General features: G+C 41.7%; 1 protein-coding gene across 2 annotated transcripts in view; it reads left to right on the top strand.

The window, feature by feature from the left end:
* The window catches only part of TGFBR3 (transforming growth factor beta receptor 3), a 195,278-nt gene extending 173,165 nt beyond the window's left edge, over positions 1-22,113 (top strand). For both annotated transcript variants that reach the window (XM_037045478.1, XM_037045477.1), the window contains exons 15-17: positions 5,998-6,033; positions 8,230-8,337; positions 18,760-22,113. In XM_037045478.1, coding sequence (XP_036901373.1) covers positions 5,998-6,033; positions 8,230-8,337; positions 18,760-18,878 — 263 coding nt within the window. In that variant the 3' untranslated portion in view covers positions 18,879-22,113. The remainder of the gene's footprint in view (positions 1-5,997; positions 6,034-8,229; positions 8,338-18,759) is intronic.
* Positions 22,114-23,458: the final 1,345 nt, after the last annotated feature.

The following is a 23,458-nucleotide window of genomic DNA, read 5'->3' as shown; positions in this document are numbered from 1 at the left end:
GAAAGTTTTACCAAATACCAAAGCACTTTCATGAGATTTGCTAATCGAGACTAGATTTTGGTGGGGAAGCAGGTAGTGAAGAAAGTTGATTGCTTAGATTTGTTAAATATATTGAGGAGGTTAGACCATAGGCCACGTTCCAGGGGCTGTGTGTACAGATGCTTTCTGACTTTGCATTGAATGGGAGGTTTTCTGACAGCTTTCAGCTTTACGTGGGACTCCTCTTACTTTTACGTCTGTTTTCCTCTAGATGATTTCTCCTCAATATGGGCTGCTTGAGTCTGTGCTTTTCCTCTGCCTGTCAGTGAATGGGAACAGTCGAGTGAGAAGGGAATGTGGTAGTTGCCTAATAGCATTTGTTTATTTGAATGAGAAGATGATGAATTTTCTTCCTGCCAGACAGCTCTGTGTGTTCCTACAGTAACACACAGGTACTACTGTATTTCTGGAAGTGGGCAGGCCTCTTATTGGGACTGACACTCAGGGTAAAAATTTTCCAACAAACTGGACTTCTGACCTTTTATTACTACACAGGTGCTCTTTGAAGGCCATCCAGAGTTGCAGCTTTCCCTGGACATTTGGTCCATCGTATTTCTCAGTACTTGAGTTTTCTGGGGCAGCAGACAATGACAATCTCATTGTCACCCTCGCAGCCAGGCAGAGATTAGGGGCTACCGCTGCCAGGGGCCCAGACACATTTCAGGCAGGGTTTCTTCCTTCTGCGGACAGGGGGAACAGGCCAGCAGGACTCAATAAGTAATTCTGGGTCCCTTCTCTGGGCCAGTGTTTTTAATGGAAACTTCCTGAGCTCCTGCAGCACACCTTTGCGGCCTTTGATTTCTCAGTCTCTTGGGAACCAGTTTTGGGTGAGCATTCTTTGGCTGTTTAAACTTTCAGCAAGAGATGATGGTGATGGAGATCATGACTAACATTTATTGAGTACTTACTTAAATACAAGGTCCTGTGCTAACTGCTTTACATGGGTTATATATAATCATCTTAGCCTCTTTGTGAAGCAGGTATGGAGTGAGGCTAAGTAACTCTGCCAGGATCACACCACACACACATAAAGCATCTGGGATTCGGCTCCGGGCACTGTGATGCCGGAGTCTATGCTCATGGAGCCTGTGCCTATCCTAGGTGGAGGCCGACTCCAGTTTTTAATAAAAACAACAAGTGAACTGAAAAGAAGAAGAAGAATTTTAGTGGGAAAAAAAAGACTGTTTCCCCAAAGGGTTAAGATATTGAGAAACATGTAAACTATTTAAGAGAGCACAGTTTAGCAGAAGTTCTGTGACTTTGAATTATAACTCACAGAAAAAGCCAAAACATGAATAGTTTATGCATATTATGGTTTATGGCAAAACAATTAAAATAGTTGAGGTGATGCCATCCTACCATATTTTCTGAAATATTTGGAAGTATAGGCGTGTGAGTGCTGTTTGCTTTGGATGCTCAGACCACTTTTTACAGCATTGAGAGCACTTGGACTTCCACAATAAAAATTGTTTACAATTTTAAACAATGAAAAAGAAGAGTGATCATTTTTTCTGAAATTTTGGGCATATACACGCAAAAAATGGGGCACTAAAGAATAACAAATAGCATCTCAAATTTGCCATGATTTCTTTATATAATGTGTAATTCTCAGCAAGTTAAAATGAGTAAGTTAAATGTTTAAGATACTGAATTATTTTCATATTTCTACCACATAAATTTTACAAAAGAAAAGTGTGCTCAGGACAGTACCCGGCATACCATGGGCACTCAGTAAATGTTAATTTCCTTTCCTTCCCCTTAACCTGTCAGGCAAACTTAGGTTTTGGAGGGAGGTGGAGGGGATGGAAGGAAAAGTCGTAAATGTCAGTTAGAAGTTAACCCAAGAGAGGCGTTACTTTTTGGAACACATTTGATTTTTCCAGAACAAAATACTCTAAAGACCAGCCAGGCGTTGTCCTCAGGCTGAGGCAGAGATGAGGGAAGCGGAGTAGAAAGAAACGTAGAAATGCTTCATTGACAGACCAAAACATTCGGTTTTTATGCGTAAGGGAGAAGAGGTCATAGCAATTTTTTTTTATTCAGTGTGCTTCACATTTTGAAAACTTTTTATTCTGGAAAATTTTAAATACATACAGAAATAGAATAGTAGCATGAACTCCCATGAACCCTCCATCTGGTTTCAACAATTACCAGTTTGTAGCCAGGCTTGTTTTATCACTTCCTGTCCCTGGGTCGTTTTAAAGGATACCCAGACATTTCATTTCATCCCCAAATATTCCAGTATACACCTCTGAAAGTTAAGAACCATAAAAAAATCTCAAGTAGGAAGCCAATGATTGGATCACAATAGTAAGATAGACATGATGTTTATGGTTATTTATTCCTAAAAATGTTTATTGAGTACCTACTAAATGTCTTCAAGGCCTTTGCAATGCAGTGCAGAGTGTCACAGCCCCCATTATCATTTGGTTTGATAACATCCACATGACATTTGCTGCAGGGAGCCACCCCATGCATTGGAGTGTGTTGAGCAGCGTCCCCAGCCTCTGCCCACTAGCTGCCCATGGCACACCCATCCACTGTCAGCTGTGCCAGCCCAGAATGTCTCCAGACATAGTCATATGTGCCCTGGAGGGCAGGGGCCAAAAGTCACTCTGAGGTGAGAACTATTGATCGTCATGGGAGGATACAGATAAGCGATCAGGAAATTGCAACAAATACCATTAATATTAAAACAACCCAGAGAAGGGGTTCCTTTACAGTGAAGTTAGTAAAAACTATATCTTGAATGTGACCTGCATAAAGGCCTCCCAAATCTCCAGCTTCTTTATATCTCACCATCCTCCCCTCTTTGCCAAAAACTAATAGATGTGGGTATCACTCCCTTGTTTCCCTTTGGGCCTGCTTGGTTCCGCTGTACTTAGGAAAACTGAGTTGAAAATTGGAAGCCAAAAGCTGAGGTCCGTTAGAAATGTCCTGTTTGTGAAAACCATGCCTGACACTCTGAGGAGGAAAATTTTGGCTCTAGAGGTAGACCAAAATTTGCTCAGAGTGTATGAAAAGATTTAATTCAGAATGTTGATTATAGTTTGTCCTTTCTATAAAGAACTCTTTATTGTTAAAATTCTTTTTACAGTAATAGCTAGGAGTTCTTTCTGACCATCTTACCCTTCAACCAAAAGTAAATATTGTTGTGTCCACTCTTTTCCTTTCGGCATGCCGACTCAATTACAGGGTTCCGGGGGGATCAGACTCTCTCAGTTTTACTCTGGACTTATTGGGGATTTGGGAACAAAAAAGTTACAGGATAAAATCCTTTAACCTCAATTCTGCAGCTTGTGCTTATTATTGTTTATGCACAGAAATCATGGAGGAACTTACCCCTGGGACACAAGCAACACTTTTTCTGCATAGTTCTGTGAGAAGGCCCCTACTTGGGGTGGGGAAGAGGATTAGATCATAACAAAAGTCCATTAAGAAATTTAAAACAATGCCATTCATCACACAGGCCTTGCTATAAAACCTAAATTCTTGCATGTGAGGTCTCCTTGGGGGAGAATCATTATTTAAAACCTCTTGGGGGTTCTTAGTGACAAAATCAAACCATGGGTAGTTAATTAGATGGCACTGTTCCCAGCAGTGTGTCTGTCTCTCACACGATGCGCACCATGGGGACCTTTAAATGCCTTTGGACTTAGTTCAGCAGATCAAACCACTACTTCTTGAATGTGGGAGAACATTGTGGTTAGCTACCCCATTTCATAGGGTTCTTGGGAGTTTAAAATGAAGAAATATAAGTGAAATATTTTTTGTCCATTGTAAAACACTATACAAACACACAAATGTAAAGCACCATCCTTGTTTTATTGCTGCTGAAGTATAACTTTCGCATATATCCTCATCCGGTGCTGCCATATTGCACAGCCCCCAGTGGCCGTGGCATTGGTCCCTCTGCCTGCGTTCCTTCCCCTCGAGCTGGGCCACCATGCCCCGTGCTGCAAGGCGCAACCGACCCAGCGGAGATGGTTATTCCTGAGATATTACAATCCTACTAGCTTCTTTACTTTTATAACCATTGACTCAAACACTGTTTATTTTGGGTCAATTTTCACAAGTTGTTTTCCCTTCACTGTGGATTCCAACACAAAGTGTGTCTTCCTTCTCTGCTGAATGAAAATGGGGTGAAAAGAGAGATACTTAGCTCTTTTTTAAAATTCTAAAAAGAAAGGGCAGAGCCCATGCCAGGACACCGTGCCCTTCTCCTATAAAGGAGCAGATAGAGACTATTTTCAGTGTGTGGCTCCCGTACCCCCTGCCTCCATGAATCAGTGCTGCTGTTTCCTCTTGAAAACAGCCACAGACAACATGTAAATGAATGAGCACATTTATGTTCAATTAAAATTTATTTAGGGAATAAATTTGAATTTCCTGTAATTTTATGTCATAAAATATTATTCTCTTGACTTTTTTCACCCATTAAAAAATATGAAATGTATGCTTAGTTTATGGGTCATATAAAAACAAGTGACGGGCCATGATGGGCAAACCCCACCCCCTGTGCTGGTCTGCGCCATCCTCCCTGCTGAGGGGAGCGGGTAGCTGTACTGAAGGAGCTTCTCAATCACTGCTTCCCCAGCTGAGGACAGAGCAACACTCACCATTCATTTAGCCTGCGAGGCAGAATCCAGGATTCTGGTTCAAGCCCTGCCCTGATGCTTTCCAGCTGTGACCTTGGGCTAGTCACATGATATCAGAGTTTCAGGCTGCTCATTTGTAAAATAGTGATTTTTTTTTCCTGTCTCCCTCCCAGGGCTGGTGTATATCTCAAATGAGATCATGGCAATGTAGTGCTTTCTAAACACAAAAGCATTATAGAAATGTTGAGGCATACAAGCATTTTCATACAGCCTATTCCACGTTTCCTCTGTTGCTTCCACTTTCATGAAGTCCATCAACATTCTAATCATCCATCACCAAACATTTCTGGCAGGCCTGTTCTGGGCCAGGCTGAGTAAAAGCCAGACTCTGCTCTCAGGCGCAGGGGGACCAGAGAATGACGTGGTGATGTGGCACATGTGTAACAGAAGAGGGTCAGAGTGAGCCAGAGTGGGAAGGACCAGCCCTGCCGGGGTGGACATGGGGCAGTGGGAGAGTCAGAGAAGAACTCCCAGTGAAAACGCCAGCAAAGCATGTCTGGGAAGGAGGGCGTTTCAGGGGTGGCGCACAATGATAACATCGAGCAGCAAGGAGAATTTGGGGAGCTTAATTAACTCTGAGGATTTCAGCATAGGTGAAGGGCGCCATTAGGAGAGGAGGCTGGAGAGAGGTGAGGAGAGGAGGGAGTCAGAACTTTGTGTGCTGTGCTAAAGAGTTTGAATATTTTTCCTGTAAGTGAGGGGAGCCATTGCACAGCTTAATCAGGGCAATAACATGGCCAGCTCTGGACTCTGGGAAATTCACTCTGGGAGGGGGCACAGATGGCGTAGGAAATATTGGAGTGGGGGCCCTGGTGGAGACAAGGAGAGCAGTTAGGGAAGCTCTGTAATAATGTAGATGTGTGAGGAAGAGGAGCTTGACTACAGGACAGCAGCATTAGGGGTAAACAAGATACTTTTATGGAACTTGTGTTCATTAAATGAGGAATAATAATACAAATACACTGCAGAAACGTGATATTTAAAGGCATTGAATCCTTTTCTAAGTAACTTTAAAGGTGTACACAGACACAAATTATCAGGTTCGAATTCCTTAAGTTCAGGTGTTTGCCTTCAAGTTTTTTTCAAAGTGGAGAGCCTGTGTGACTGATAATCAGAGTACAATGCCTAAAATTTCGGAGTCGTTCCCGTTATAGTTCTGGTATATAAAGAGGACAATTGACCAGGCTTTCACGAAGTATTAACAAAATGACAGTCACTGCCGAGATTTCAATGACCTTTCACTTAAAACTCGATTTCTCTGTGTAATGCATTGTAATTTATGTTTTTGTTTCAGGAACAGGTCCAAGCATTAAGGAACCGAATCCAATTTCTCCACGTAAGTCTTTATGCAACTATTTCGAAATAAAGCCTCCTGGGCTTTTAGAAGAATGAGTTGGTTGTGGAGCATTTGCCAAACTTTGCGTTTTGATAAGGAGACTTATGGTCTTACTCTCCCTCCCCTCCTTTTTTCTCATACTTTCTTTTTCCTTTCCTCTGTCCTTCATTCTCCTTTTTTCCAGCTGTACCTTTGCCACTTTTAAACATGAACTTGTTGACCCACTGGTGTGTATGACCTTAATGGAAAGGTAGTCACTTTCTTCATTTTAGAGAGAGAAGTTTATTATTTATTTGTATCAGTTGTGATCTGAAAGCATTAACGTACAGCTGTGGGAGTGGTTTCCTTTGCCTGCCATCAGCAGGATTTACCTGCTCAGAGAATACAGTGAATAGAACTCTTTGTGCCTTCAAGACAATCTCTAGTCCGAAGTGCATTGGGAGAGACAGCTTGTAAGAAGAGAGAGAGAGATACCAACAACCTCAAAATGATGCATTGGAAATTATCTGGGCCAATTTCATCACATTATATAGAAGAAAACTCTGATGCAGAAACATTTAAGTAGCTTGCCCCTGGTCGTAGTTAATGTAAAGCCCAGAACCTGGGCTTTCTGGCTGTGCACCTTCTAGGTGATGCAGCGTATGAGGAACATCGGTGCTTTTTTTCCTTCCCCCAAACTCTCCAGATTAGTCTCCATGGCTGACCCCATCACATACACACAACAGTCAGCCTGGAGAATTCCTCTATGCAAAGACCGAACAAACCATCCTATTAAATAAGTGTCCTGCTTTCACACCATCATGGAACAGTATCACGAACCCGGAAGGAGACATGTGTGGACACGTTCTCTCACACTCAGCTAGTCTACTTTTCATAAATGACATCTCCATCTTTAGAATTTTAGAATGTTTTTACTAAAAACTTTTAATCATGTGCTACTTTGGGATCTGTGAGTATGAAAAGGCAAGTCATCTTTTAACATCTGTCCTGTGGACTAGAGTAAGTTAAATTAGGTAGATGGCTTGGTTCACCTTGACCTCCAGAGAGTTCTTCTCTTTTCTTACGCCTTCTAAGCGGGGCGGGGGGAGGTGGTCCTCAGCCCTTTCACAAACTCCTTTTGTTCACCCCCTGCCTTCAGCAGGTGAAGTAGTGCTATCCCCATTTTTCAGAAGTTAAATGAACACCAAAGGGTATTGGCTAGAAAAGTAGGGACCAGAACTTGGGGATTTGGATCCTTCCAGAATCTTCATGGTGACATACTTTTCCTGCACCCTTTCAAGTGCTGGGGCTGCTCCAGGGTCACATTTGTCTACACCTGGATCTTTTACACCAAAGGGAGTTGGAAGGCAGAGAGATTTAATTTACACAGAGGTCAGTTGGAGTTGCATCTGACTGGAGAGGAACAGAGAGACAAGATAGAAATAATGGGGAGAGCCTATAGCTTAAAGTTACATTATAAACACAGAGACCTTCAAAATCTTTATTCTACTGAAAACTCCTCTCCCATAGAAACTGATTTTAACTTTATAAGTGATTCAAAGAATATAATTCTCGTAAATGAAAGGAAACGTTCTATTTCTGTGGTCTGGAATTCATTTCAAATATGAAAATCTTTTCAACCAGACAAATGTTTTGCTGACCTTAAAATTGACATCAGTCCCCACCGAGAAGTATTTCTATTCCCCTCATAGAAAGATCACAGTCCGAAAAGTGTTAAAAAGTAGATTATTTAAGTGCCACAACATGTAGTTGTTAAGATTGACAGTTTAATATGGGACCACTGAAATGTTATAATCTACAGGAATAACTTATCCTTATTTTGTTTTTCCCTTCTCACCCCTTCCTTCCTGTTATATTTCCTACTTTTAAATGCACATGAAACCATGTTTGTAAAGTGTCTGTGCAGTGTCTTATTGTTGGGAGTGTTCAACGAATAAGAAAGAATGAGTCAGATTTTTGATAGTTTGTTGCTCAAAATATTTGCAAAAGGAGCATATCTTGGAAACCTGATAAGTTGATTTTTCTCTTGAGAAAAAATTTGCCTGTCATAAATGCAGCATATTTTGGTGGAATCTTCATTTTATCCTCAGATTTGATTAGTTGATGCTCAGCCTTTCTGACAGTGAAACAAGTACATAATTGCAATGTGTGATGCAGACCAACTTAAAAGTGTGTATTGGTTTTCCTTCCCTATAGCAATTTTCCATGGTCTGGACACCATAACCGTGATGGGCATCGCGTTCGCAGCATTTGTGATTGGAGCACTCCTAACGGGGGCCTTGTGGTACATCTACTCTCACACAGGTGAGTGTGACTGTTGTGTAGCACTCAGCATGCATCCTATGTGCCCGCCACACAGCAGATACTCGGTGTCCCGCTGCATGGATGAGTGGGTGAGATACTGAATGGGGGAGAAGGGTCATTCCTGCTGTTTGCACGTTCAGCTATTTGGCATACGTTGGGTTTTGCAAAACTATAATTTGCTTCAATCAGTTGTAGGAAAGGGATGTTTAAACTTGTTATGTTAATTGCAGTTGAGATGTTGGTGATGTTCAGCTTCTAATAAAGCTATTTTGTGGTTGGGTTTAATTAAAGGAAAGTAATGTAGATAAATTGGAAATATAAGCTATTCCTCCAATGCTAAAGACTTCAGAATAGAAATACAAATGGGAAGGAAGTGAAAAGGGAAGCCAAGATTTCAGTATGACATCTGCCAAGGTGCTGTGCAATGTCCATCAGGGTCCCTAATCAATGGTTTAACCCCAAATTTCTCAACGTTTAAAAAATTCATATCATGTCCTCTTTGTGAAACATAAAATTCTCATGTCTTTCTGTAAAGTTATTTAAATTTTCAAAGTATATTTTCATGAATTGTAAACAAATAAAAATGGTGAAATAAAGTGCTTTGTTTTCAACTTATGTTCCTTCACCCCCCCAAATTCTAATGTGCTCTTCCTCCAGTCCCGAGGTTGGACCATTCTGGCCCGAACAGAAAACTGGCAATAGAATGCCCACCCAGCAAGGGGAGTCTGTAGTGTAATGGGGAAGGGACCGATGCGCTGCCCTTCTGTGGCTTCTTTCTTAGGTACTTTGCAAAGTGGGGAGGGAAAGGCATACCCTTTGAGGCATATCTAGCCAGCTGGGTGGTGGTGTTTATTTTTAAATATTGTAGTTTATACAGCAGGTCCTCAAAAAGTGTTGTTTCATTCAGCTTGTTTCTTTATAACGTTGATGAGATGCCCTAAGAATGCCTAGGAGCTTGACTCTTCTTTATATCCACTAGCCTGTGGTAAAACTGGTTTTATATGTTGTTTCGCTGTAAGTCTTGGGACCTATAAGTGATGTTAAGTGAGGACTCACTGTATTTTGAATCTAGGTAACCTGTGCTGGATTGATCAGTCAGAGGCTGGTGGCAGGCCCAGCCTTTTTGTGTAGAGTTTCATTAATTTTCCATTGAACCAGCTAATGCCATGATGTTTGGCCATACCATGGGTCGTCCAGCCAGCAGAGCTGAAAGATGACTGCTTTAAAGAGAGGAGAGGTACTGAAGGGCATTTTGACAAGTCATAACTTAATCCTCATCAGAATCTTCACTTCAAATACATCATCCTCGGATCCAGCTATTTTAGGTTATGGCCGGAGGGAATGAACCCTTCAGTGCATAGCATGGGAAAGTCACACAATCCAAAGCAAAAGTTTAAGAGAATTTAATAGTGGAGCTTTCATTCCTCACTATTAGTTCTTAATCAGCAATCTTTGAGTCAAGTATGTTTCATGTGAGACAGAGAAAGTAAGACTCTTAAGTGTAATAATTTGAGGATATACAAACACCTGTGAGTCAGTTATGAATGCTCTTCCTCGTGGACAGTTTATACAAGCACCAGAAGGGACATTTTTTAGCAGAGTAGCATTTTGGAGTAAATAATTTTGTCATGGTTTGAGATACTGACATGTTCGGATCTCAAACTAACCGTTCTTTGCAGGTTTGTCTAACCTCCTGCATGGCTGTGGAGTTCAAGGGCTGTCGGCAGCTTATGCCGTATTTTGGGAATGAACTTGAAAGTACTCCAAGAAGGCTCTGTAGCCCTGAGGATTTTCTGTGGGCTAGTCACCCAAAGACACTCATCATCTGCCTGCTGAGCCATGACTGGCTTTGGTCATGGAGCACCATGGAGCTACAGCCACAAACCCTGAAAGCTAGTCTCAGGCCAGGTAGGGAGGGCCAGGAAGCCAGGTCCAGGCAGAACGGGGCAACCAAATGACACCCACTGTTGGAAACACCCCACCGAACTCCCTCTGATAATCCCAGTCTCTTGTCCACAGTCAAGCTCATAAACCTGATAAAAAACCAAGCCTTCTGAGATTTGTATTTACTGTTCTCTTCTTCCCCAAGCCAGAGACTTCAAGAAGAGTTTTAAGGTTTTGTTACTGTAGAAATAGGTTTATAAGTAAATTAAAGAAAACCTCAATCAAAAATCTTTCCTGTGATGGTTTCCAGCAAAATAAATTATGCTGATTTGGAAGCTAAAAGGTTTATAGACACTGTCAATTGGGTTCTAAAACTGTTAGCGTCATATATGATGCAGCTTCAAAATGACTTTTTATTAAAAACTGTAACATCTGGTTCATTTGAAACATTGCTCATGAGGAATGCGTGTGTCATACAAGCATGAAAAGGGCTCACTTCAGGACCCAATGGTGGTTTCCTGTCCAGAACCACCCCCCAGTTTCATACCTGGGTGGGCTGGCAGTTAGTGTAGATAAAAAGAGAAGATGATAATGCAGGGCCAATGGGGAGAGGTGTGTGTATGACACTCAGTGCATTCAAGTTCCGCAACGATCTCAGCTGTGGAACTCAGATCTTTCATAGTGCATCGGGGGTTCGGACAGTATCTGTCTCTTGGTCAGAAACAGCCCTTCGTTTGGATGTCTGCCCTTTGGTTATGCTTTCCAGTCCGTCGGCAGCACCGAGTACAAAACCAAGTCATTTGTTCAAATTGTGGATGTCTATGGATAATTGTGTACCTGGGATGTGTGTTAGTCTAAAAAAAACTGGGCCCCCACCTTATTATGTGACAGCTTTGGGCACAATAAGGAGTGTTCCTTAAGGCTGTATTAATTGTTTGGAAAATTCCATTCCTAAAACTTACATTCTCCACTAAGATGGTGTTGAGAGGAGAGGCAGTCGGGGTGGGCGTGGGATCATCGAATCTGCGTGCTCTGGAGGGCCTAGCTAGGTCACGCGTCCCTAACATCTAATCCACGGAGGCCCCCAAAGTCATATGCAATTTTTGTCATATGTTATTTTTTAAGAGGAAGTAAAAAGCATTATATTGTAGTAAGACTCTTAGCTTTATCGCGGTAGTACACCTGCACAGTTGAAAGGTTGAAATACTTCTACAGGACTTGTTATGAAAAACATGAGTCCCCTGTCGCCCCTCTCACTCCCTTTCTCGCTCGGCAGAGCATCCTTTTTACTCTTAGCTGATTCTTTTGGACATTAACCCATATCTCTAAATAACATGAGTCTATAGCTACTTCTTGACTTACCAGCTTTAGGCCTTTTCTGTGGACCCCTTACTATGGAAGATGAGATCATAGGTCTTGCTCACCCCTGTACCCCAATTATACATGCAAGCCCTTCTTGTGCCCTTCCGGCCACTGTCCTCCTAATCGAATTATTCTGAAATTTGGGTCTTACCAGTACTTACTGTTTACATTATTATGACTACCTAAATTCTAATCACAGTCCAGCCATGTGATATAATACTGTTTTTCCTGTGTGGCTTTTAAGTCTCCATAGACTCAATCATTGTCTCTCCCTCCACCCCTACATTATCTTAACTTTTTATTTACTTATCACTGCCTCATCCGTTGACTGTCTGCCAGTTGTTTCAGTCTCCTCTTGACACATTTGGGTAGCAGGGATGCTACTGACTCGTTTTCTCTGGTCAGTCTTTCCTAGAGCCTTCGGACTGGCTGCGGTCTGAGCTGGTCGCCCCTGCGTTTGGACACTGCTGACCTCCCATGTTCTTTCACCACCTCCTGAGGAGCCCCTGCACTTTGAGTTGCAGGGGGCCTGTGTCCCCCACCCCACGTCTCCCTCCTTGGGTAGTGATAGGTGGAGTGTATGGAATTTTTTTCTTGGGAGATATTTAAGCATTGGGTACATAAGAGGGAAATGTTTTTCACACACTATGTCTGAAAACATCCTTATTTTATACAAACACTCGGGGGGTTAGCAAAGTATAGAATTCTAGATTGTAAATTATTTTCATTCAGAATTTTGAAGGCACCCCTCATTGGCTTTTAGCTTTGAAGATTGCTTTTGGCACATTCAAAGCCATTCAGATTCCTGAGCTGTTGATCCTTTCTGGAGGAAAATTTACAATGATAGTTCTTCATTCAGGTGCATTTTTATACATAATGCTGGGCATTTGTACAGCCCTTTCAGTCTAGAAACATGTCCTTCAGCATTGATTTTTTAAAGTTATTGATTTTTCCTTACCCCTGTTTTCTTTCTTCTCTTATTCTAGAAATCATTTTATTTGAAAGTTGAACCTCTTGAGTTATCCTCTAATTTTCCTTTTCTGTTTTTTATAATTTTCCTTTATGTTCTAAATTTTGTTTTTCATTTTCCTGTTGAGTTTTTAATACTGCCTTCAAATTTTTAAATTCTAAGAAATGTTTCCTGTGAATTAAAAAATATATATTCTAGCCCTGGCTGGTGTAGCTCAGTGGATTGAGTGCCAGACTATGAGGCAAAGGGTTGTTGGTTCAATTCCTAGTCAGGGCACATGCCTGGGTTGTGGGCCATGTTCCCAGTAGGGGGCGAGCAAGAGGCAACCACACATTGTTTCTCTCTTTCTCCCTCCCTTCCCTTCTTTCTAAAAATAAATAAATAATATATATTTTATATATATATATATATATATATATATTCTATTCTTGGGTACAATATCATATCTCTCTGAGAATATTAACAGCATTATTTAAGAATGAGGAAGTTCTGAGCTTGTGGGTGGGACATACTGATTGTGACCTTGTTAGAGTAATCTGGCTCGGCCTTTTATGGAAGAACTCCTGATATCACATCTTTGGTAGATCTTTTCTCTTGAGCTCATCAGGTTGTCTATAAAACAACTGTTTCCGTTTCCTTCCTGGAGGGAATAGGTCTGGCTGTTAGCATTCTGGGGGTCACAGCATTCAATATATAGATGTTCTTTAACCCTTTTTCATTGTGGTTCTCTGCCCTCAACTGTGTCTGGTGTTGGTCATTCCCTGAACTCTGGGTTTCATCCTCTGCAGAGAGTAAACTTCCTGCCTTCGTCCCCGGTGAGGAAGGGCAGGGCCCTAGCCCTCTGGAGTAAAGGAGGGCATTTGGAGAAATCTTGCTGCTTCTTTCCTGATTTTCAGGGTTCTGTTATAACCTGGTTGTTTCTTAGCCTTTTCTTCTGTTGGCTTAGGTTCTCATCTTTTGAATCTACTAAGTCAGTTACTACTCAGTCATTTCTTCAACTGCTTCCTGTCTTTTATTGTTATTGTTGCCACTTCAGCTTGCTATTTAAAAAAACCTATAAATTGCCCTGGCTGGTGTAGCTCAGTGGATTGAGCATGGGCCTTGATTCCCAGTCAGGGCGCATGCCTGGGTTGCAGGCCAGTTCCCAGCAGAGGATGCATGAGAGGCAACCATACACTGATATTTCTCTCCCTCTCTCCTTCCTTTCCCCTCTAAAGATAAATAAATAAAATCTTTAAAAAAACCCTGTAAATTGCCATTTGGGTGAGATTTTCCTCCAGGCCCATGAGTTGGTGACAATTTTCTACCATATAATGTCTCGATTTCTTGATACCCTAATTGTAATTATTTCACAAGCTCAGTCCTTTAGTTTAAAGAAGTTTTCAATCACTTTTTATTGATTTAAAAATTATCCCTCCCCATTCTACAAGCTAAAAGACCTCTCTGTTGTAGGGAAAAGGCTGTAGGAGGGATGGGTTAGTTGTTGTTATAATTTATCTTTACTTCACTTGCCTCCTTGTCCCCTGAACAAGATACAGTCAAAGTTTGACAGTAATGAAAGGAGGGGAAAGAGAAGGAGAGGGGGAGGGGGAGGCTTAGGAGGGGCTGGGGAGGAAGGGTGCCCTCTCTGTGTGTGTACAGCCTATAGGTGTGGGCTGTCATCAGAAACTGGACTTGAAGCTCTACTGTGCTCAACTGGTAGTATGATTACCGGGCCCAGGTATATAATTATATTTCCCTTTAGCCAACATGGAGATTATGCCTACTTCACGGGGTTATTGGAGGTGAAAGTGCTTAAAGAGGAAATGCATGTGGAAAGGTTTCTGAAATCCAAAGTTCTGCAAGAACATAAGGCATTTAAGTTTGTTTAGATGTGTAGGCAGAAAGAAAAATCTACGAGTGGAAGGAACACTGTGTTTCACAGATCAAAATAAAACGCTGAGGTCTGGAATTAGGTGTGCCTATCCCAATCCCTCAGGCTTCTATTAAGCAATTCTCAGTGGGACAGACCGTGTGTTCTTAAGGCACATACCCAGGCCTACCTGAGTCAGGGTAAGAGCTTTTAATTAGGAGCGTCTCTGGAGACTTCAGATGTTTTTAAAGGGCTAAAGTTTCTCCAAGCTCCCACCGCTAGCTCAGGTGAAGAGAGAAACAGCAAGAAGATAGGCTAACATGTGACAAAGTAAAAGGCAGGAGACTAAGTCCCAGGGATCAGGAAGATGCAGCTGGAACAGGGCCCACTTTGGTGTGACTATAAAGAAGGCAAGACACACCCTTCACCTAAGAGCTCAGGTTAAATTGGAGTAAGATAACACAATAAGATAACCACAGAAAACGCAGGTGCGGATACAAATAGGTTGGCTGTACTGCAGAAATATAGAAAGTGGTAGGCAGGACATGTGGAAAGATTTTAATTCCTGTCTTGGAACATTTTTCCTTTTCCTCATAACTTATAGCAACATCTAATCCCTCCCTCCTGCAGAGTTTTGGCTGCAAAAGGAAGCTCTTATAGCTTGGAGAGTGGGGTGAGACAATTTTTGAAAATGATAAGTAGTGATTGAAAACTCTAACCCAAAGGTAGTCTTGTTCACTCTTCTTACAGGACGGAATTTGTAAAATAGTTACAGTTAAGATATCAAGAGATTAAGAGATTAACTGGTACAAAATTGCAACCAACACATTGGCCTAGAAGAAAATACCCATCTTTTTCGCAGCATCAAGTAATGTTAAACCTAAATCAGCCCCAGGCATGCGGTTTTCAATCCAGTACATAAATATCTCTCAAGGAAGAAATTCCATACATTCCCCCTATAACTAACCAATCCTCAGAATCAGCAAGTTCTTTTCAATGTGACCTAAATCCCTGTCACTGGTATTTAAACTCATTTCCTCATATTCCACCCTCAAGGGAGATAAGGAACAGCTGCCTGTTCCTCTCTGTAATTATCCTCTGTGGGCAGCATTTGCAAACAGTCTCCTTTGGGCTAAATAATCGAGATTCCTCTCACCTTCCCTTAAAATTCTTCTGTCTGTGGTTTCCCAATAGTGCCTCTCCAGGTCCTTCACATCTTTCTTAAATGAAGTTTTCCCAGGACCTGCCTTGCTGGAGACTTAGAGATAAGGACCCAGTTGTGAAGTAGATGCCACCAAAGTGGCAGGAAATCAGCCCTGGGCAACTCCATGCCAAGCTACAGAAATAAGACAGATTACCATATATATGTATATGTATATGTATATATATATATATGTGTGTGTGTGTGTGTATTTATTTCCTCTTGTTTCTAAAAACATCTCTGGCAATATCAGGCTTGGCCACAAAGTTAAGCGGAATTAAACTTGTTCTTAACACACCCTCCTTTCTGAGTATCCTGTGCACCAGATGCCTCTTTTCTGCACTCACTCTCCCTCTTCCCCAAATCTCTTCCTCAGGGTGGTTTGAGATTTTAGGAGCAAAACATGAAGACTGAACACGTTTCAGATGGCCATGTTTGGTTTTATGAGCAAGAAGCTTTCCTTAAACTCCTTAATATTCACGAAGTGGGCCCCTCAGCTTAGCCCCGCAGCCTTCCCTGCCGGTCTTCTCCAGTCTGTCTCAGAAAACCCAGGTTGGGGTGGGGTGGGGTGGTTGGTTGGTTGGTCTGTCTGCAGAAGCATCTGCACACTAAACTTCTTTTCTTATAGCGACTTTTTCTCTAGTACCACTTCCATGTGACAAAAAACCCTTATTTCTCAAAAGGTACAAGTTTTTAACAACTTGGTTATGAGAAATGGCATGTCTTACATGTGAAAATAGCCATAGAGCTAGAAGGGATAGTCTAAAGAAGGTATTTTCAACATTTCCAAGCAGATTCACTGACAAAGATTTTCCTTGGCACATTGTTGGCTCATGTCAATGGATTATGAGGTTAAGTTGACTTACCCACCTTAATAAAATGTATCCTGCAATCTAGAGTATGAGGGACTTTCTTGTTTTGTTTTGTGTGGGGTTTCACTTGGGACAGTTTTGCATCAGCAGCACAAGAGTTTCCAAAACTTAGGAAGTTGAAAGACCTTTGTAATGGGCACTGATTAAAATAAACTGACATGGCAACAAATTATATTTGGCAAATAGACATCAGAAAGCAAATATTCAGACTTCCTGGGCAGGGAGTAGTACTGGCACTTTTCCTGAATGTGAATAATCAAGCACATGTCAGACTCTGGACAAGACAAACTTATTCCCTGGCCACAGACGAGCCAAGGCCACCTCGCTTGACCTGCTCTCGGGCTGAACAAACGAAGCCCAGGTGAGCCAAGAAGTGTGGTTGGAGTGTTGACTTACCTCCTGCTTTTCTGATACAGTATATCCTTTATTTGAATGGCAAAAAAATATATTTAAAACATCCTTCACACACAGCCACATCATGTGGTCCTCTAATTAATAACATGCCGAGGCAGCTGGGTGTGGACGATGAACATGTGGATTGGGAGGGCGCTGCAGTTTTAAAGTGTATCATGAATTGTTTGGGTCTCTGGAGGTTTGGGGGTTTTTTGTTTGTTTGATTGGTTGGTTTTTGGGGGGGATGGACATCAGAATAGCTAAGAGATTTGATTTTTTTCTAGAGATAAAATTCTCACTGTGGAGGATGTGAGTTTCTGGCAGAAAGTTGCTGTCATTGAGGCAAACCTCCCCACCTTTAATTATGTGCCCCCGCAGGACAGGTAGAGGGCAGTGCCAGGAGGGTCCAAATGTAGACTGCTAAGAAAAGGAGAGTGAAAAGACAGTTTCTCTGCTTCTATGGAAGATTGACCTCTTGTCTCCTCTCCATCCCTGCAATCCCAGAAGAAAACATAATCAGAGGAAATACAGCAAGGGCTAGATGTATAACAAGCATATCAACACCCTGAGGTCGATGCACACGTGTGTTGTCACTGTGTGGGTCCCAACATGGGTGATGGGGAAGCCATAACCAGACCCAGGGCCACCACGAGCCAGTTGTACCTTTTGCAGAAGAACTGCTTTGTTGTTTGGCAGAGACTTTTGAGGGGCCCCTGGGAGGCAATGGAAGTACCAAGCTAAGTTCCTGTACTTGGAGGGCAAGGCCTTTGCTCATGTGTTTTCAACTGATAGCCGTGTATTTTCAGTGGGACAGGAAAGAGGAGGCTCATTCATAAACAGACCTGGCCCTCTGGGGCCTCCCACATTGGAGGGGGCTGAGTGGAGGCTGCTAGCCAGTGCTTTATGAAGTTTGTACTCTTGGTTTTCAGAAAAAATGCATTGTTTGTCATTGGAGAGCCTTGATCACTTTTCTCCTCCTAGAGCCATTTTTGAGGGCTGCCCTGAGGCCAGTTTCACTGGAGGAATAACTTAACTCTAGAGGCTTTTGCGGTGCTAAATGCAAACCATGTGTGTGACCAGGGTTCCTTCCTCTCCAAAGAGCTGCACATTTGGCACAAGGATGGGTTTAGCTCAAATGCAGTGGGGTATGTACTGAAAAGTGGGATGTTTACTGTGTTAGAAGGTACTTGCAGAGCACCCCACACTGAGCCTCAGGTTGGAGGGCAGTGTTCCCTGGCAACCACAGTCCCATGTCTGAATAGCTAAACTCCTTCCCCCAAAGGTTTTTCCTGAGAGCTGACTCCCCTGCTTCTTATTCTTAGGTTGTGTGCTTGTGGCATATGACTCTCTCTGCTTTGCTAGTGAGAAAGCTAGGCTTCACCACCCCCATTTTGAACAGTGCATTAAGAAAAAGGTCCCCAAGCTGCCATCGGTTTCTTATCTCAGTTTAAAGGTCTCACCCGCCAAACCCTGCAATGAGAGATGGACAGTGCTTCTGGAATACAGGTGCTGGTCACTCAGATCACACAGTACAGGTGGTGTCAGTTTCTTCCAAGGCCGTAGGCACTGAAATCCTGGGTATTCATCCCTCAACTGTCAGGGATGTCAATCACTGTAACTACGTGTCGGTCAGCTAGAAAATAGTTCTTGTTTTCCTATGCAAGAGAGTTTAAAAACCGCAAAACACCAACAAATGGAACAACTTTGTGGTGTAAGGCCTCTGGTCTAGTCTCTTCTGCCTGTGATTGAGAACAGCAGTTCTCAATAAAATGAATGAGTACTTTGCCATTTTATCAGTTCTTGATAAAATGGCAAAGGGCCATATAGCTTTTTGGAAACGCACACGTATAACATGTCTTTCTTTGCCTCTTTTCTCTATCATCTGCAGGGGAGACTGCAGGAAGGCAGCAGGTCCCCACCTCTCCACCGGCCTCAGAGAACAGCAGTGCGGCTCACAGCATCGGCAGCACACAGAGTACTCCCTGCTCCAGCAGCAGCACAGCCTAGCCCAGCGGCCACTGCCAAGGGCAGGGCCTGACAGCGCGTGTGTCCAGACTCCAGAAGGGCTTGATGGTGGTTCCTTTGTAAAGAGAGAGTGAATTGCAATGTAAACATCACCTGTTATATTCACCCCCCACCCAGGGCTAATCTAAATGTGACCCCTGGACTTCCATGTGAGAGAGCTAAGGCCTTCTCCACCAGCCCCTCACAGGTTTGGGGGTTTTCAATGTGAAACACATGCCAGTTTTTTAAATGCTGCTTTGTCCAGGTAAGAACATCTATAATTTGGGCCCCTGAGTTTTCCCCGGACTCAAAGAGTTGGTAAAAGGAGGATAGCCGGATAGTAAGTAGAACAAGTGAAATGTGGCCAAAGATTCTTCTATAACTGAACCAAGAGGCAAAACAAAAGAAATGCTTCAAGACTTTCTAAGTGCATTCCTCCTCGTCTCGTTTGCACCTCTGGACGCACACTTCTCACCTTGCTGCCACACCCCCCAGGTGCTGCCCTCAGGGATGGTACCCTGACACACATCACAGCAACATTCCCTCCTGTGCCCTGGGCCAAAACCAGTGCTGGGCACAGTGACCATTCCCCCTCTCCCTGCACCGGCGCACCGACGGCAGAAATGTCTTAATGCAAATTTCTTATTTCTGTATAGGCATGGAGAAATTGAAAATGGCGAAAATCTGGGGCTGCAGATGTGTGCCCATTTATTACATTGTTTTCTGATAAATTAATGTATAAATCAGGGCACAATTTAGTTGTCCAATTAAGGAGGAATTTGCTCAGTGATATATATGCCAGTGTGTAATATGTCATCTGGCACACTGGTTTTCTCAGTTGAAGAAGAAGAAAAAAATTATTCCTTTTTAGAAAATGTCCTATGCCTTTAGAATTGAAACTATTCTTAAATATGTTTGGGAGAATTAGTGTTTCCACTCAAAACATGTCAACCTTTTTGAGGCTGTTTTATAAAAACCAAACTTTTATAAGATGCAAATGCATGGCAGATCCTGTTGGGTTCCAGCTGGTTACATGAACAGGTTCACCAATTCTGCCAGAAAATTGCTGTGATAGGGAAAAAAATCCAAACAAGGGCCCTTGTTTGGATTGCTGTAGTTCTGTTGCCTGCATACATCCCAAACTCAAAAAGGATTTAAGATGGAATAATATCATGCCACTTCGCAGCTAAAATAAGCTCAACTGATACCTCTATGTTAAAAAAGAATGCCAGAGGAAAATCTCCATGCGAAGTCATTTACTACTGAGGATAGCTTTATTGTGAATAAATATTATTCTTTCTCTAGATTCTCCCCAAATGACTCAAGTTTTTACAAATAAAACAAGCTAGATTCTACCCCCCAAATATTCATAAGCAAATCTCACTGCCCATAAGGTAAGGAAGTTGTGCCTGGTGCAATGCGAATGCACCTTCGGTAGGACATGCTGACAGTCAAGGCCTAAGGGCAGTGTCTACAAGGCAAACAAGCAGGTTGCCCAATGGTAGAGTAATATTCTGATTGATTTGATAGGTGTAGACAGTCAATCAGGATAATTTCAGCCAAAATAGATGAGTTGAAGGCTAAGATTTCCAGGTTGTCTCTGTTGATAATTTTGCATATTTCCACATATGGAGGAAGATCTGAGACTAGAGAATATTGTTCCTTTAGTTGACCTTTTTTAACATAAGGGTATCAGAGTGGAGGGCCTAGATTACGCTACCTGTGTTCGAAAATAATGCGCTTTGCCTAACCTTCAGCAGAATGTATTGTTTTAGCATACTCTATGTATAAAAAGGTTTAAAGATGTCTTCAAAGAAGACTAGAGTCTTTAAGTCACTTATAGCTATATTTTACTACAAAAATTTGTGTATAAAGATATATTTAAGTGTTTTACATAAAAAAAGTTACTCCATATGAAATGTTTAAGTCCAGTTACTGTGAATTCTTTTAATCAGTTCTTTGCTTTCAAAAAAACCCTTTTTATCCTGTTAAAAATAAAGCTAGCTATTAAGAGGTATTAAAAGATCCAGTTCTTAGATAGACAGATTTAAACATTTTGTAATATATTTAAATGTATATTTTTCAGAAAGATGCTAATTACCAATCATGTTATAAGTAATTTAAAATTAATTTACAAATTTATAGATACAAACCAAAAGATTTTAAAAGAAAGAGAAGAAAAAAGACAACTTTTATTTGTTTGGGTCTGATTGCCAGAAGTGTGATTCAGACCAAGAAATCTATGTTGATAAGACTCGATCCCATGTTAATTGGAGAGTGAATGTCACTAAGTATTTCTGAAATGTTTCTTGTAAAATGAGCATTAAAAAAAATAGTGTTTTCTCTTTGGCTTCTTGTTAAAGCATTTCCAATTGCTTCAGACTTCACAGTTTTAATACAGAATGCAAGTTCAACTTTATAGCACGTTCTGCAAGCTTCTGTAAAACTCCTGTTGTATTCCAGTTAAACTCTGCTCCTCTCTGCTGGTTTTTGTTACTTCTGCAGCTTGCACCCTTAATTCGCAGAGACCGTTTGTTTTGTTTGGTTTCATGCTGAAGCTCTTGTTGAAATGCTCTAAACTCCGAGGCAGATTGTCTCTGTGACATCCTAGAGCTTTTCACCATGTGGTGTTTACCAGCTGTTACTCTGTATTTTAAAAGTCAGAAATTCCTTCTATCTAAGCTGTTTCTATAGCATTTTCTCAGCCACCACCACCACAAAAAGATGGCCTTCTCCTTGCCTGTAATAAGATTGTAACCCCGTTTCGGTGTGTGTTCTGTCGTGGGCATGCTGGTGAGCCCGTCCGTGGTCTTTCTGTACTGTAACTACCTCATGGTCTGAGTGCTGACTGTACTGCTGGTTGCGTTAACAGAGCACATTATGTTGGATGAATCGTGTGTGTGATTTTTTTTTCTGTTTGTTTTAGCTGGGGGGTGTTCATGAAACTGACAGATGTTTTTCTGAAAAGGACTATTATCAGTTTTCAAATACAATACTTCTCTCTTCTGGTTTTTCCTGAATGAGCCTGATTTTGTTGCTGTTTTTTATCATCTACGAGGGTAAAAAGAGTACCCTTAAAATCCCTGTGGCCAGTTTGAACACCCCTATTGTATGTAGTCTTTTTCTCTGTTCAATGTGTTGGCAATTTTGTGAACATGCTTAGATGTATAGTTTTGATAACCACAGTTTTAAGTACTTTATTTGCGCATAATAAAAAGATATATATCAATTATTAATACACCTCTTGTTTGGTCATCATTAAATTCTACCCTCAGGCTGGTATAATCCTTTTTCATTGTGGCTTTCTTTTAAATGCATCTTCTGATACAACGGAGTGAATGAGGAGTGGGGGGCGGGGCTGAGAGGATACCATAAGCTCACTGGAACAGAGGGAAGGGATGGACAGACCGAAGGGGGAGGGCAGCAGGAGCTGTCACTCTTCCCGGGAAAATGGGCGGGAGACCTAGAGGTGGGCATCGGCTTTGGACTCCATTCCCCGGCTTCTGTGGATCTCTTAGAGGCAAGGAGAGAGAAATAAGAAGTGCTTTGGATCCACTCTTAACCCTTTCAAATCCTCAGTACTTCTTGTAGAATTCTCTGTCAGTATGGTACCTCCCCTTTCCAAATGTCCAAGCCAGAAACCTGGGGATCTGATTCGACCCCCAAATTAACAAATCCAAGTTTGTTCTACCTTTGGAACATCTCCTCTCCAAACCACTGAATTATTTCTATTCCTACTGCATTTACCCAGACTCCAAGGCCCATTACCTCTTAAGCCGAGTCGCTGCAGCACCCCAACCAATGATTTTTCTGTGCACACCATATGCATGTATAAAATAAATGCAAGCAATACAGACACGGGTGGCAGTGAAAAAGCTCTGATAATCCTTGCACTTAGAACACTGATTTAGTGTATGTGTCCACACATATTTTCTTATGTTCGTATCAACATGTACATGTCACTATAATAAATGAAATCATACTATAACATTTGTGACAGGCTTTTTTCACATGGCACATCTACTGTGAGGCTTCATTAGGTGAGTGCTGAAGACTTTTTACTAGACTTTACTATTTTACTAGACTTTCCTTAAATTGCCAGAGGAAAACATGGCATTTTTTCTTCTGGTTGGAGGTAAAAATCAAAGTTGTTTATGCACTTTCCCACCCCCTTCTGTCACTTTCCTGGAAGAAATGATGTTAACTCAACATCATTTCTAACTCAAACCTGTCAAAATATGTTTACAATGAGAAATTTTTGTTTACTAAAATGGATCACAAAATATACACTCTGAAACTCGCCTCTTTCAGTTAAATGAACTTCCCTCTTGATTAATAAATAAAGAATAAATCTGTGCTTTTTAATGGCTGTATAATATTTCCAACAACGAGGTTAGCCAGTCCACTAGTGATGGACATCGAGTGGTGTTATTTCCAAAGTTTGCCAAGATGCTCTGCCACAGTTAATACCCTTGAGTATTTGTCCCTGCTTGCAGCCTGGAAGCAGAAAGGTGACAGTGACACAGAGGGAAACTGACAAGTTCATCATCACAGCAGAAGATTTTAACATATGGCTTTAAGCT

The sequence above is a fragment of the Sturnira hondurensis genome, unplaced genomic scaffold (assembly GCF_014824575.4).
Source record: "Sturnira hondurensis isolate 20B ecotype Veracruz unplaced genomic scaffold, ASM1482457v3 Scaffold0004322, whole genome shotgun sequence".
Classification (NCBI taxonomy): Eukaryota; Metazoa; Chordata; class Mammalia; order Chiroptera; family Phyllostomidae; genus Sturnira; species Sturnira hondurensis.
Note: the sequence above shows the minus strand (reverse complement) of the source record. Positions and strands in the feature narration are given on the sequence as shown.